This window comes from Eretmochelys imbricata, chromosome 8 (assembly GCF_965152235.1).
Source record: "Eretmochelys imbricata isolate rEreImb1 chromosome 8, rEreImb1.hap1, whole genome shotgun sequence".
Lineage (NCBI taxonomy): Eukaryota > Metazoa > Chordata > Testudines > Cheloniidae > Eretmochelys > Eretmochelys imbricata.
In genome coordinates this window covers 1,329,492-1,344,038 of record NC_135579.1, presented here as the reverse complement: position 1 = coordinate 1,344,038, position 14,547 = coordinate 1,329,492, and the positions used below count along the sequence as shown (strand labels likewise).

General features: G+C 62.0%; 1 protein-coding gene across 1 annotated transcript in view; it reads left to right on the top strand.

The window, feature by feature from the left end:
• UNC5A (unc-5 netrin receptor A) overlaps positions 1-14,547 on the top strand; it is a 38,268-nt gene that overhangs the window by 6,792 nt on the left and 16,929 nt on the right. Inside the window, exons 3-7 of the mRNA XM_077824646.1 lie at positions 5,732-5,875; positions 6,145-6,248; positions 10,043-10,223; positions 10,491-10,658; positions 11,498-11,662. Coding sequence (XP_077680772.1) covers positions 5,732-5,875; positions 6,145-6,248; positions 10,043-10,223; positions 10,491-10,658; positions 11,498-11,662 — 762 coding nt within the window. The remainder of the gene's footprint in view (positions 1-5,731; positions 5,876-6,144; positions 6,249-10,042; positions 10,224-10,490; positions 10,659-11,497; positions 11,663-14,547) is intronic.

Below are 14,547 nucleotides of genomic sequence, written 5' to 3'. Positions count from 1 at the left end.
GTCCGGGACATGCTGGCTTTGGGGGTGATCCAGCCATCGGCCAGCCCTTGGGCCTCACCAGTGGTGCTGGTCCCCAAAAAGGATGGGTTGGTCCGGTTCTGTGTGGACTATCGGAAGCTCAACGCCATCACTGTATCTGATGCCTACCCCATGCCCAGGCCTGACGAGCTCCTAAACAAATTGGGAGGAGCTCGGTACCTTACCGCCATGGACCTTACAAAGGGCTACTGGCAAGTGCCGCTGGATGCAGATGCCCGACTGAAATCGGCCTTTATCACCCCTCTGGGGCTCTATGAGTTCCTGACCCTGCCTTTCGGCCTCAAGGGAGCGCTGGCCACCTTCCAGCGCCTAGTGGACCAGCTCCTGAGGGGGATGGAGAGTTTTGCTGTGGCGTATATTGATGACATCTGTGTCTTTAGCCAGACCTGGGAGGACAACGTGTCCCAGGTTAGACAAGTGCTGGACCGACTCCAGGGGGCTGGGCTGACTGTAAAAGCAGAGAAGTGCAAGGTGGGGATGGCGGAAGTATCTTACCTGGGCCATCGGGTGGGGAGCGGCAACCTAAAGCCGGAACCAGCCAAGGTGGAGGTGATCAGAGACTGGCCCTCTCCCCACACCAAAAAGCAGGTCCAAGCCTTTATTGGGATGGCAGGATACTACCAAAGATTTATGCCCCACTTTAGCACCATAGCCACCCCCATCACTGAGCTATGCAAGAAGGGGAAGCCAGACAAGGTGGTCTGGACTGAGCAGTGCCAGGAGGCTTTCCGGGCGCTGAAGGAGGCTCTGGTCAGTGGCCCAGTTCTGGCAAACCCAGACTTTGACAAGCCCTTTGTGGTGTTCACCGATGTCTCCGACACGGGACTGGGGGCGGTGTTAATGCAGGAGGATGAAAAGGGGGAGAGACACCCCATCGTGTACCTGAGCAAGAAGTTGCTACCCCGGGAGCAACACTATGCAGCCATCGAGAAGGAGTGCCTGGCCATGGTGTGGGCCCTCAAGAAACTAGAGCCCTATCTCTTCGGGCGACACTTCCCCGTCTACACCGACCATTCTCCCCTGACCTGGCTGCACCAGATGAGAGGAGCCAACACCAAACTCCTGAGATGGAGCCTGCTCCTGTGGGATTACGACATGGACGTGGTCCACGTGAAGGGAAGGGCCAACCTGATAGCGGATGCGCTGTCCCGGAGAGGGGGCCCTGAACATCCCCAGGTCACTGGTCACAGTGACCCCGCTCAGTTCAGTCTCGAAGGGGGGAGAGATGTGAGGATGTGATGTAGCAGGGAGGGGGGAGTGTTGACCTGGGAATGTGCCCTGGGGATGGGAGACCTGAGAGCCTGTCACCTGAGCCAGGAGGGGGAGGTGACACCTCTGCCCGGGAATGTGAACAGAGGCTGCAGGAGGGAGCCTGCTGGGGGGGGGGGGTTTAGTTTCAGTTTGGGGCTGGGTGGAGGAACTCAGGGAACCCCAGGGCTGGGGTCTAAGCTCCCTGCTCCCCCAGAAGGAGTTGACTGAGGGGTCCTGCTTGTACCCACAAGCTCTGTCTTGGACTGTGTTCCTGTTGTCCAATAAACCTTCTGTTTTACTGGCTGGCTGAGAGTCACAGTGAATCCCAGGAAGAGGGGTGCAGGGCCTGGACTCCCGCACACTCCGTGACACCGGGGAGTGGGTTGTGTATGCAGCACTCTGCGCGGGGGGAGAGGAGCCGGGGAACAAGGGGGAGAGGTCTGAGCTCCCTTCAGTCACTGAGATACAGCAGCATAGCTGGCCAGCTGTGCCCAGGCCTGGGGTAGTGGGGGCTGCAGGTCGGGCCTGAGGGGCACTGACAGAGCTGGAGGGAGGTGCCAGGGGTCCACTGGATGGTGCTACGTCCCAGCTTTGGAACAGCCTCTGGAGGACCCCTAGGTTCACCGGGGGAAGGAGACCAAAGCCCTGAGGTAAGTGGGAAAGTGGGATACCGGGAGGAAGTACGAGCAGGAGAGCGCAAGAGGGGAGGGCTCCTGCCTCATACTGAGAAAGCCGGACGATCAGCGAGTTATCTCAAGTGCCTATACACAAAGGCAAGAAGCCTGGGAAACAAGCAGGGAGAACTGGAAGTCCTGGCACAGTCAAGGAATTATGATGTGATTGGAATAACAGAGACTTGGGGGATAACTCACATGACTGGAGTACTGTCATGGATGGATATAAACTGTTCAGGAAGGGCAGGAAGGGCAGAAAAGGTGGGGGAGTTGCATTGTATGTAAGGGAGCAGTAAGACTGCTCAGAGCTCAAGTATGAAACTGCAGCAAAACCTGAGAGTCTCTGGATTAAGTTTAGAAATGCGAGCAACAAGGGTGATGTCGTGGTGGGAGTCTGCTATAGACCACTGGACTAGGGGGATGAGGCTTTCTTCTGGCAACTCACAGAAGTGACTAGATCGCAGGCCCTGGTTCTCATGGGAGACTTCAATCACCCTGATATCTGCTGGGAGAGCAATACAGCGGTGCACAGACAATCCAGGAAGTTTTTGGAAAGTGTAGGGGACAATTTCCTGGTGCAAGTGCTGGAGGAACCAACTAGGGGCAGAGCTCTTCTTGACCTGCCGCTCACAAACTGGGAAGAATTTGTAGGGGAAGCTAAAGTGGATGGGAACCTGGGAGGCAGTGACCATGAGATGGTTGAGTTCAGGATCCTGACACAAGGAAGAAAGGAGAGCCGCAGAATATGGACCCTGGACTTCAGAAAAGCAGACTTTGACTCCCTCAGGGAATGAATGGAAATTCTTGCTGATCTTCAACACAAAAAGGAAGCTTACAAGAAGTGGAAGATTGGACGAATGACCAGAGAAGAGTATAAAAATATTGCTCGGGCATGCAGGAGTGAAATCAGGAGGGCCAAATCACACCTGGAGTTGCAGCTAGCAAGAGATGTTAAGAGTAACAAGAAGGGTTTCTTCGGGTATGTTAGCAACAAGAAGAAAGTCAAGGAAAGCGTGGGCCCCTTACTGAATGAGGGAGGCAACCTAGTGACAGAGGATGTGGAAAAAGCTAACGTGCTCAACGCTTTTTTTGCCTGTCTTCACGAACAAGGTCAGCTCCCAGACTGCTGCACTGGGCAGCACAGCATGGGGAGGAGGTGACCAGCCCTCTGTGGAGAAAGAAGTGGTTCGGGACTATTTAGAAAAGCTGGACGAGCACAAGTCCATGCGCTGCATCCGAGGGTGCTAAAGGAGTTGGCGGATGTGATTGCAGAGCCATTGGCCATTATCTTTGAAAAGTCTTGGTGATCGGGGGAAGTCCCGGATGACTGGAAAAGGCTAATGTAGTTCCCATCTTTAAAAAAGGGAAGAAGGAGGATCCTGGGAACTACAGGCAAGTCAGCCTCATCTCAGTCCCTGGAAAAATCATGGAGCAGGTCCTCAAGGAATCAATTCTGAAGCACTTAGAGGAGAGGAAAGTGATCAGGAACAGTCAGCATGGATTCACCAAGGGCAAGTCATGCCTGATGTGGCAAATTGCCAGTACAATTGTGATGGGTCCCCGCGCTTCCTCTTCTTGGGGGGGGGTTCAGGGTGCAGTTTCCTGCCCCTGAACTAGGGTATCTACTGTCCCACTAGTAACCCAGAGAAGGGGAGTGGAGAGGGAGGGACCTGGGCCTGCCCTCTACTCCGGTCCCAGCCCGGGGGCCCTAAGGATAGTGGTGAACCACTTAAACTAGTGCTTCCTTCCCCTGGGCTACTTCCCTCTTCTGCTCTTCAGCTTGTGGGGCTTCCTGCCCCCTCTCTCTGCACAAGCCGGGTGTCTCTTTACCTAGGGTCTTGATCTTCTAGCCAGCCACAGCACTTCTCCAAAAACTCTCCTCTGCTCAAACTGCTCCTGCTCCTTCCCCTGGCTGATTGAAGCAGGGGGATTTTATTAGGTGACTAGGTTCAGGTGCTCTAATTGGCTTCAGGTGCTTTTAATTAATCTATAGAAATCTTTCTTCCCTCTACAGGGAATGAGGCTTCTCCTCATCCTGGGATTTACGTCTCTCTCCTAGATCACTCTCCTGCTGCCTTCTGGCCATGCTGTATCACACTGACTAATCTAATTGCCTTCTATGACGAGAAAACTGGTTCTGTGGATGAAGGGAAAGCAGTGGACGTGTTGTTCCTTGACTTTAGCAAAGCTTTTGACACGGTCTCCCACAGTATTCTTGCCAGCAAGTTAAAGAAGTATGGGCTGGATGAATGGACTATAAGGTGGATAGAAAGCTGGCTAGATTGTCGGGCTCAACGGGTAGTGATCAATGGCTCCATGTCTAGTTGGCAGCCGGTATCAAGCGGAGTGCCCCAAGGGTCCGTCCTGGGGCCGGTTTTGTTCAATATCGGCCCAAAAGAAATCTGATGAGGTTCAACAAGGACAAGTGCAGAGTCCTGCACTTAGGACGGAAGAATCCCATGCACCGCTACAGACTAGGGACCGAATGGCTCGGCAGCAGTTCTGCAGAAAAGGACCTGGGCGTTACAGTGGACGAGAAGCTGGATATGAGTCAACAGTGTGCCCTTGTTGCCAAGAAGACTAACGGCATTTTGGGCTGTATAAGTAGGGGCATTGCCAGCAGATCGAGGGATGTGATTGTTCCTCCCCTCTATTCGACAATGATGAGGCTTCATCTGAAGTACTGTGTCCAGTTTTGGGCCCCACACTACAAGAAGGATGTGGAAAAATTGGAAAACGTCCAGCGGAGGGCAGCAAAAATGATTAGGGGACTGGAACACATGACTTATGAGGAGAGGCTGAGGGAACTGGGGATGTTTAGTCTTCAGAAGAGAAGAATGAGGGGGGATTTGATAGCTGCTTTCAACTACCTGAAAGGGGGTTCCAAAGAGGATGGATCTAGACAGTTCTCAGTGGTAGCTGATGACAGAACAAGGAGTAATGGTCTCAAGTTGCAGTGGGGGAGGTTTAGGTTGGATATTAGGAAAAAAATTTTCACTAGGAGGGTGGTGAAGCACTGGAATGCGTTACCTAGGGAGGTGGTGGAATCTCCTTCCTTAGAAGTTTTAAGGTCAGGCTTGACAAAGCCCTGGCTGGGATGATTTAATTGGGGATTGGTCCTGCTTTGAGCAGGGGGTGGGACTAGATGACCTCCTGAGGTCCCTTCCAACCTTGATATTTGATGATTCCCAGGGAGCCGGACCCCCTGAGGAAAAAAGCCCCGCCCCAGCCATGGCATCTTTCAGTGCCCACGATCTGAGGTGCCATCAGCCCCTGCACAACCGGGGCTGGGCCTGGGAACCGGGAAATCGGCCTTTCCGCTCCAAAATGCCGCGCTGCCTCCTGCTGGCACTTCCTCCAGGGTGGGCCCGGCGGCCTCACCGCCTCCTCGGACTCCACCGCTCCTCCCACCAGCCAGCTCTTATCCCCCTCCTCCCCACAACCCCGTAGCCATGCACAATATAGGGGAAACTGAGGCACACACAGGATTCATAAAACATGACAGACAGTTCTCCCTGGTCTTGGGGGCCCAGCTTGGAGATGGGATGACAGCTCTGCACCCACCTCGCCATGAACGCCGTGGATCCGGGGGAGCCCCTGGGCCGAGCTGCCGTGGGACCTCAGGGGGCCCGTCTGGGCATGTGCTCGGTAATGGGCTGGCCCCTGTGAGGTCTGGGGGGCAGGGGCAGTGCCACCCCAGCGTGTCACCCTCCTGCCCTGCCGCGGCGGATCCCTGACACGCTGCTCTCTCCTCGGCCTGCACCCAGGGCTGCCCCTCCTGGACGTCCGGATCGATATCTCCAGGCAGCAGGTGGAGCGGATCTTTGGGCTGGAGGAATACTGGTGCCAATGCGTTGCCTGGAGCTCCTCGGGGACCACCAAGAGCCAGAAGGCCTACGTGCGCATTGCCTGTGAGTGCCCCGGTCCGCCCCTCCTCCCCCTGGGCATGGGGCATGGCGTTCCCTGGCTCCAGATCCCGAGCGGGCTGAGCCCTCCTGAGGCGCCCTGCCAGCACCTGTCTGGCATCCCCGCACCCGGGCAGCCGTCCCGGGCTGCACAGGGTTACTGGGCTCTGTGCCAGCAGTGGGGGGTCCGGGTGTTCCCGGCCGGTGGGCAGAGCCACCTGGCCTGGGGGCGCGTCTCATGTCAGCCGCCTCGGCTCTCTCGCCCTGTTCTCCAGACCTGAGGAAGAACTTTGAGGAGGAGCCGATGGGCAGGGAGGTCTCCATCGAACAGGAGATCGTGCTGGCATGCCGGCCCCCGGAAGGGATCCCACCGGCCGAGGTGAGTGCAGGGCCCACGCCTCCCATGGCTGGCAAGGGCCAGGCCTCACTCTGAAACTCAACGGGAACAAGCCGCGGCCGGGGCCGCCAGTGGGGTCCTGGGCCCCGTGCTCCATAACCGCGTCACCTGCAAGGACACTGAATCCTCCCGGATCCAGCTGGCAGGTGACACAAAGGTGGTGGGAGTGGGGACCAGCGGGGAGCCAGGTCCTGACCTGGGGCGACCTGGGTCACTGGGAAAGCCGGGCGCAAGCAGGCATTGGAAACTGCATGGAGCGCTCTGGGCTGGGCCCAGGGAATGTAGGCCGGGCGGACAGGGTGGGGACTGGCCTGGGAAGTCCCTCTACTGCAACGCCCCCGTGTCCTCCCCTCCCCCCTGCTGCAGCGCCCCCGTGTCCTCCCCTCCCCCCTGCTGCAGCGCCCCCGTGTCCTCCCCTCCCCCTCTACTGCAGCGCCCCTGTGTCTTCCCCTCCCCCTCTACTGCAACGCCCCCGTGTCCTCCCCTCCCCCTCTACTGCAGCGCCCCCGTGTCCTCCCCTCCCCCTCTACTGCAACGCCCCCGTGTCCTCCCCTCCCCCTCTACTGCAACGCCTCCGTGTCCTCCCCTCCCCCCTGCTGCAGCGCCCCCGTGTCCTCCCCTCCCCCTCTACTGCAGCGCCCCTGTGTCTTCCCCTCCCCCCTGCTGCAGGACCCCCGTGTCCTCACCTCCCCCTCTACTGCAGCGCCCCTGTGTCCTCCCCTCCCCCCTGCTGCAGTGCCCCCGTGTCCTCCCCTCCCCCTCTACTGCAGGACCCCCGTGTCCTCCCCTCCCCCTCTACTGCAGCGCCCCTGTGTCCTCCCCTCCCCCTCTACTGCAGCGCCCCCGTGTCCTCCCCTCCCCCTCTACTGCAGCGCCCCTGTGTCCTCCCCTCCCCCTCTACTGCAGCGCCCCTGTGTCCTCCCCTCCCCCTCTACTGCAGCGCCCCTGTGTCCTCCCCTCCCCCTCTACTGCAGCGCCCCTGTGTCTTCCCCTCCCCCCTGCTGCAGGACCCCCGTGTCCTCACCTCCCCCTCTACTGCAGCGCCCCTGTGTCCTCCCCTCCCCCCTGCTGCAGTGCCCCCGTGTCCTCCCCTCCCCCCTGCTGCAGTGCCCCCGTGTCCTCCCCTCCCCCTCTACTGCAGCGCCCCTGTGTCCTCCCCTCCCCCTCTACTGCAGCGCCCCTGTGTCCTCCCCTCCCCCTCTACTGCAGCGCCCCTGTGTCCTCCCCTCCCCCCTGCTGCAGTGCCCCCGTGTCCTCCCCTCCCCCTCTACTGCAGCGCCCCCGTGTCCTCCCCTCCCCCTCTACTGCAGCGCCCCCGTGTCTTCCCCTCCCCCCTGCTGCAGGACCCCCGTGTCCTCCCCCTCCCCCTCTACTGCAGGACCCCCGTGTCCTCCCCTCCCCCTCTACTGCAGTGCCCCCGTGTCCTCCCCTCCCCCTCTACTGCAGCGCCCCTGTGTCCTCCCCTCCCCCTCTACTGCAGCGCCCCCGTGTCCTCCCCTCCCCCTCTACTGCAGCGCCCCCGTGTCCTCCCCTCCCCCTCTACTGCAGTGCCCCCGTGTCCTCCCCTCCCCCTCTACTGCAGCGCCCCCGTGTCTTCCCCTCCCCCCTGCTGCAGCGCCCCCGTGTCCTCCCCTCCCCCCTGCTGCAGCGCCCCCGTGTCCTCCCCTCCCCCTCTACTGCAGTGCCCCGTGTCCTCCCCTCCCCCTCTACTGCAGCGCCCCTGTGTCTTCCCCTCCCCCTCTACTGCAGCGCCCCGTGTCCTCCCCTCCCCCTCTACTGCAGCGCCCCTGTGTCTTCCCCTCCCCCTCTACTGCAGGACCCCCGTGTCCTCCCCTCCCCCTCTACTGCAGTGCCCCCGTGTCCTCCCCTCCCCCTCTACTGCAGCGCCCCTGTGTCCTCCCCTCCCCCTCTACTGCAGCGCCCCCGTGTCCTCCCCTCCCCCTCTACTGCAGCGCCCCCGTGTCCTCCCCTCCCCCTCTACTGCAGTGCCCCCGTGTCCTCCCCTCCCCCTCTACTGCAGCGCCCCCGTGTCTTCCCCTCCCCCCTGCTGCAGCGCCCCCGTGTCCTCCCCTCCCCCCTGCTGCAGCGCCCCCGTGTCCTCCCCTCCCCCTCTACTGCAGTGCCCCGTGTCCTCCCCTCCCCCTCTACTGCAGCGCCCCTGTGTCTTCCCCTCCCCCTCTACTGCAGCGCCCCGTGTCCTCCCCTCCCCCTCTACTGCAGCGCCCCGTGTCCTCCCCTCCCCCTCTACTGCAGCGCCCCTGTGTCTTCCCCTCCCCCTCTACTGCAGCGCCCCTGTGTCCTCCCCTCCCCCTCTACTGCAGCGCCCCTGTGTCCTCCCCTCCCCCCTGCTGCAGTGCCCCCGTGTCCTCCCCTCCCCCTCTACTGCAGCGCCCCCGTGTCCTCCCCTCCCCCTCTACTGCAGCGCCCCCGTGTCTTCCCCTCCCCCCTGCTGCAGGACCCCCGTGTCCTCCCCTCCCCCTCTACTGCAGGACCCCCGTGTCCTCCCCTCCCCCTCTACTGCAGTGCCCCCGTGTCCTCCCCTCCCCCTCTACTGCAGCGCCCCTGTGTCCTCCCCTCCCCCTCTACTGCAGCGCCCCCGTGTCCTCCCCTCCCCCTCTACTGCAGCGCCCCCGTGTCCTCCCCTCCCCCTCTACTGCAGTGCCCCCGTGTCCTCCCCTCCCCCTCTACTGCAGCGCCCCCGTGTCTTCCCCTCCCCCCTGCTGCAGCGCCCCCGTGTCCTCCCCTCCCCCCTGCTGCAGCGCCCCCGTGTCCTCCCCTCCCCCTCTACTGCAGTGCCCCGTGTCCTCCCCTCCCCCTCTACTGCAGCGCCCCTGTGTCTTCCCCTCCCCCTCTACTGCAGCGCCCCGTGTCCTCCCCTCCCCCTCTACTGCAGCGCCCCTGTGTCTTCCCCTCCCCCTCTACTGCAGGACCCCCGTGTCCTCCCCTCCCCCTCTACTGCAGCGCCCCCGTGTCCTCCCCTCCCCCTCTACTGCAGCGCCCCCGTGTCCTCCCCTCCCCCTCTACTGCAGCGCCCCCGTGTCCTCCCCTCCCCCTCTACTGCAGCGCCCCCGTGTCCTCCCCTCCCCCTCTACTGCAGTGCCCCCGTGTCCTCCCCTCCCCCTCTACTGCAGCGCCCCCGTGTCTTCCCCTCCCCCCTGCTGCAGCGCCCCCGTGTCCTCCCCTCCCCCCTGCTGCAGCGCCCCCGTGTCCTCCCCTCCCCCTCTACTGCAGTGCCCCGTGTCCTCCCCTCCCCCTCTACTCCAGCGCCCCTGTGTCTTCCCCTCCCCCTCTACTGCAGCGCCCCGTGTCCTCCCCTCCCCCTCTACTGCAGCGCCCCTGTGTCTTCCCCTCCCCCTCTACTGCAGCGCCCCGTGTCCTCCCCTCCCCCTCTACTGCAGCGCCCCTGTGTCTTCCCCTCCCCCTCTACTGCAGCGCCCCTGTGTCCTCCCCTCCCCCTCTACTGCAGCGCCCCTGTGTCCTCCCCTCCCCCCTGCTGCAGTGCCCCCATGTCCTCCCCTCCCCCTCTACTGCAGCGCCCCTGTGTCCTCCCCTCCCCCCTGCTGCAGTGCCCCCATGTCCTCCCCTCCCCCGTCCGCTGCAGCACCCCGTGTCTTCCCCTCCCCCCTGCTGCAGCGCCCCCGTGTCCTCCCCTCCCCCGTGGGCCCCAGCGCCCCGTGTCCTCCCCTCCCCCGTGGGCCCCAGCGCCCCGTGTCCGCCCCTCCCCCGTGGGCCCCAGCGCCCCGTGTCCGCCCCGGCCTGACGCCCGCTGCCCGCAGGTGGAATGGCTGCGCAACGAGGAGCCGGTGGACCCGGCGCTGGACGCCAGCGTGTACGTGACGCCGGAGCACAGCCTGGTGGTGCCGCGGGCGCGCCTGGCCGACACGGCCAACTACACCTGCGTGGCCAAGAACATGGTGGCCCGTCGCCGTAGCTCCTCCGCCCCCGTCACCGTGTACGGTGAGGAGCCGCTGGGGGGCGGCGTGGGGCGGGGGCTGCAGCCAGCTGTGACGCAGGGAAACCCCAGCAAAGCAGGCCCCCCCAGCTGTGTCTCCCCCCCCGTGTCTCCCTGTCTATCTCCCCACAGCCAGGCACCTCCCTGCAGCCCCGAAGCTTCCCCTGGAGCCAGCGAACCCCCCTGGAGCAGGGCACCCCCGGGCCGGGAGCGCAGCCCGCCGTCCCAGGGCGCCCGGGGCTCGCGCTGACTCTGTCCCTTTCCCACCCCAGTGAACGGCGGCTGGTCGACTTGGGCAGGTTGGTCGGCCTGCAGCGCCGGCTGTGGACGGGGCTGGCAGAAGCGGAGTCGGAGCTGCACCAACCCCGCGCCCCTCAACGGGGGGACGTTCTGTGAGGGCCAGAACGTGCAGAAAAACGCCTGCACCACCCTGTGCCCAGGTACCCCCTCGGCCACCGCCATGCCCCCGCGCCCATGGCTCTGCAGCTCACACCAGGGAGAGCCATGCTCCGAAACGAATGGGGGACGGGGCAAGCTCCCCGCCAGCTCTGCTGGTGCCCCTCAGTCCCGACCCGCAGCCCCTGCTGTCCCAGGCGTGCTGCGGGGTGTGGTGACTGGAGGGAGGGTGGCAGGCTGAGAGCAGCAGCTTCCTTTCCTTTGAGTCCCCCCCACCCTGTGCCCAGCCCCTCCCCTCCCGGCTGTGTCATCTCCACCCCCACGTGTCCGTGTTCCGTCCCTTGTCAGTGGTCCCGGCCCCGCTAGAAACCCGGGCAAGGAGCCAAGGGCTGGTGCTTGCCCCGCTGGGCAGAGCCATGGAGGGTGGGATTCCCGCTCGCAAGCTCAGGGCCTCCTTCCACATGGGTACCCCCTGGCCTGCCCCACGGTGGGGCCTTTTCTGCGCCATGCTGGGGACAGGAAGCAGGTCTGTGCATGCAGAGGAGAGGTGCCCACTCAGGCTGGCACATGGGGCAGGGCTGGGGCCATGGGGATGTTGTTGGGGTTCACTAAAAGATAGGAGAAGTGCAGATGGAGCGTGAATGGGGGGAGAGCATGGGACAGTGGGGGTGCAGGGGGTGTTATTGGGAGGTCAAGAGGAGAAGGAGTGCAGTGGGCATGGAGGCACTGGGGTGGAGAGGGATGGGGTGCAATGGGCAGGGGGGCAGTAGGGAGGGGAGGTGGGGGGCAGTGGGGTGGGGCAGTGGGGCAGGGCAGTGGGTGGGGGGCAGTGGGGCAGAGGTCTGGCCGAGGTCCCCGCACGCTCACCGGCTGCTGTGTGCAGTGGACGGCGGCTGGTCGGGCTGGAGCCGGTGGTCGCTGTGCGCTCTGGACTGCACGCACTGGCGGAGCCGCGAGTGTTCGGAGCCGGCGCCTCGCAACGGGGGCCAGGAGTGCCAAGGAGCCGAGCTGGAGACCCGCAACTGCACCACCGAGCTCTGCAGCCACCGTGAGTGTCTCCTCCCTGGGGCCCTGCCTGTCCCCCGCCCTGGCCCCCCCAGTCACAGAGCCCCAGGGGCTGAATCCCTCCCCCCCCCCGGCACAGAGCCCCAGGGCTGGACCCCCCTCTGCACACACACAGCCCGGGGCGGGAGGGTTGTGCTCTGTGGCAAGCAGGGTTCCTGGCAGGGGCCGCCCCTGCTGAGCGGGGCTCAGCCGCCCGCCATGGGGACTGGAAAAGCGGCAGCTCCCGGAGCTGGGGGTGGCTGGGCAGAGCCGGCCCGGGCTGCCCCACAGTGCTCAGGCTCGGTGCCCTAGAGCCGCTGGGAATGAGGTTCCAACACCCCCAGGGCAGCCGCTCACCGGGGCGCCTCTCGGAGCAATCGGCCCCCTGTTCCCACCGAGAGCTCCCCACCGGGGGGCCACCTGATGGGCACGTGGGGGAGTCTCACACCCCCAAAGGGCCCTGCCCCCAGCTCTGCAGCCGGCCGTGACTCCCAGCCGGCGTGTGGCACAGACAGGTTACTAGTCGCCTGCAGCACGGCTAGGACAGGCCATGTGAGCACAGGGAGATTCAGCAAAGTCTCCCCCGCCCCCCAAGTCCCGCCCAGGAGACTGAGCAGCCTCCAGCAGCCCAGCCTAAGCCGCTCCCGGGCGCCTCCCCATCCTCTGGCTCGTTCCGGGGCCAGCCGGTCACCTGGCCGCCACCCCTCGCTTTGTTCTCCAGCTCCTCTGGCTGGCTCCTTGGAGAGGATGGGCCCCAGCCCTCAGTTGCCAGGATACAGAGGATCGGCCATTGTCTGGGCCCAGGCAGCCTGACCCCTGCCCTCTGGGGTTTCTGCAAGGGTCATGCACCCTTGTCCCAGCACCGAGATACTTGTGCAACATGTGGGGGAAACTGAGGCACACACCATGTTCATGCAAAACATTAAGAAAATTCCCCCTTAGTCACAGCTGCCTGGTGCCATGGCCCTGGGGGGTGGCATGTGCCAGCTGCCAGGCCAGCGAGTGGGGCTGGGTCTGTCAGTCCTGGCTCATCAGTTAGCAGGATTGCCAGCGTCTGCGCCCAGTAGGAGCCCCTAGCTGACCCCTTGGCCACCCCACCCCATTCCCTGCATCCTCTGCACCCCTGGCCCATGTTTGACAGAGGGGACCCCCCGCCAGGTGTAGCCTGGGGCCTGAGAGGGAGCAGCAGGGCCCATCAGTGCTCAGCTCGTTAGCTTTGCCATTTACATCAAATCACAAATTCTCCCAGCGCCGTCCCATCCCCCGGAACCAGCTGGTGGGTGGGTGGGTGACGAGGAAGTGCCAGGAGCTGGGCTGCAAATGCATGCACACATACACGTGAACTGGCAGCCTGGCGTGCAATCACCGTGGGCACGCACACCCCACTCTCAGGGGCACGCTCCCCTGGTCCCCACCCCATGGGAAGCAAGTCGAAGGGGAAAAACAAGTGAAGACAGTGGGCAGTTTTTCAAAGAGACGTTATTAAGGGCACCAGAGCAAACTATCCCGCTGCGTAGGAAAGATGGGAAATCTGGCAAGAGACCAGACTGGCTTAACCAGGAGATCATCAATGATCTAAAAATCAAAAAAGAGTCCTGCAAAAAGTGGAAACTTGGTCAAATGACAAAGGATGAATATAAATAAATAACAGAAGTATGTAGGGACAAAACTGGAAAAGCCAAGGCACAAAGTGAGATCAAACTAGCTAGACACATAAAAGGAAACAAGAAAACATTCTAGAAATACATTAGAAGCAAGAGGAAGACCAAGGACAGAGTAGGCCCTGTGACGAAGCGGGACTGTTCTTAATGTTTCCTCTGAATACTATGGGGGTGCCTCAGTTTCGCCTATGCAGTTCTTAAGTCTCTAGGTGGTAGGGTAAGGGTGTGTGATCGTTGCAGAGCCCTACAGGGGAGGTGTGTGCAGGGGTCTGGACACAGAGAATGGCCGACACCCTGTTTCCTGGCCACTGACGGCCTGGGCCCTTCCCCCCTGCAAGGTGAGAGCTAAAGGGTTGGAGAACAAAGGAATCCGGTGCCCTCCTGGCCCGGGAAAGGGACAAAACCCAGAGGAAGAGGGGCTGGAGAGAGTTTCAGTTTGGGGCTGGCTAGGACATGAAGTGAAGGGCAGATGTGGTTGTCTGGCTCACTGCCCCCCAAAATGGACCCAGCTGAGGGGTCCTGTTCTCTGCACCTACAAGCTCTGTGTTAGACCATGTTCCTGTCGTCTAATAAACCTTCTGTTTTACTGGCTGGCTGAGAGTCCCGTCTGACTGCAGAGTTGGGGGCAGGACCCTCTGGCTTCCCCAGGACCCCGCCTGGGCGGACTCGCTGGGGGAAGCGCAGGGAGGGGCAGAGGAGGCTGAATGCTCCGAGGTCAGACCCGGGAAGGTGGAAGCCGGGTGAGCTGTGTGTCCTGCAGACAGGCTGCTCACAGAAAGGAGACTTCCCCAGAGTCCTGACTGGCTTTGTAGGGAGTAGTTCCAGAGCATCGCCTGGGGACCCCGTGACAGGCCCCTTACTCAATGAGGCAGGAAAGACGATAACAGAAAATGTGGAAATGGCAGATGTGCTTAATGACTTCTTTGCTTTGGTTTTCTCCAAGAAGGTTGGTTGTGATTGGACATCTAACATAGTGAATGATGTAGGATCAGAAGAGGCTAAAATAGGGAAAGAACAAATTAAAATTACTTAGACGAGTTAGATGTTTTCCAGTCACCAGGGTCTGATGAAACACATCCTAGAATACTCAAGGAGCTGACTGAGGAGATATCTGAGCCATTAGCAATTCTCTTTGAAAAGTCATGGAAGACAGGAGAGATTCTAGAAGACTGGAAAAGGGCAAATCTAGTGCCCATCTATAAAAAGGGGAACAAGGCGAAAGATAATG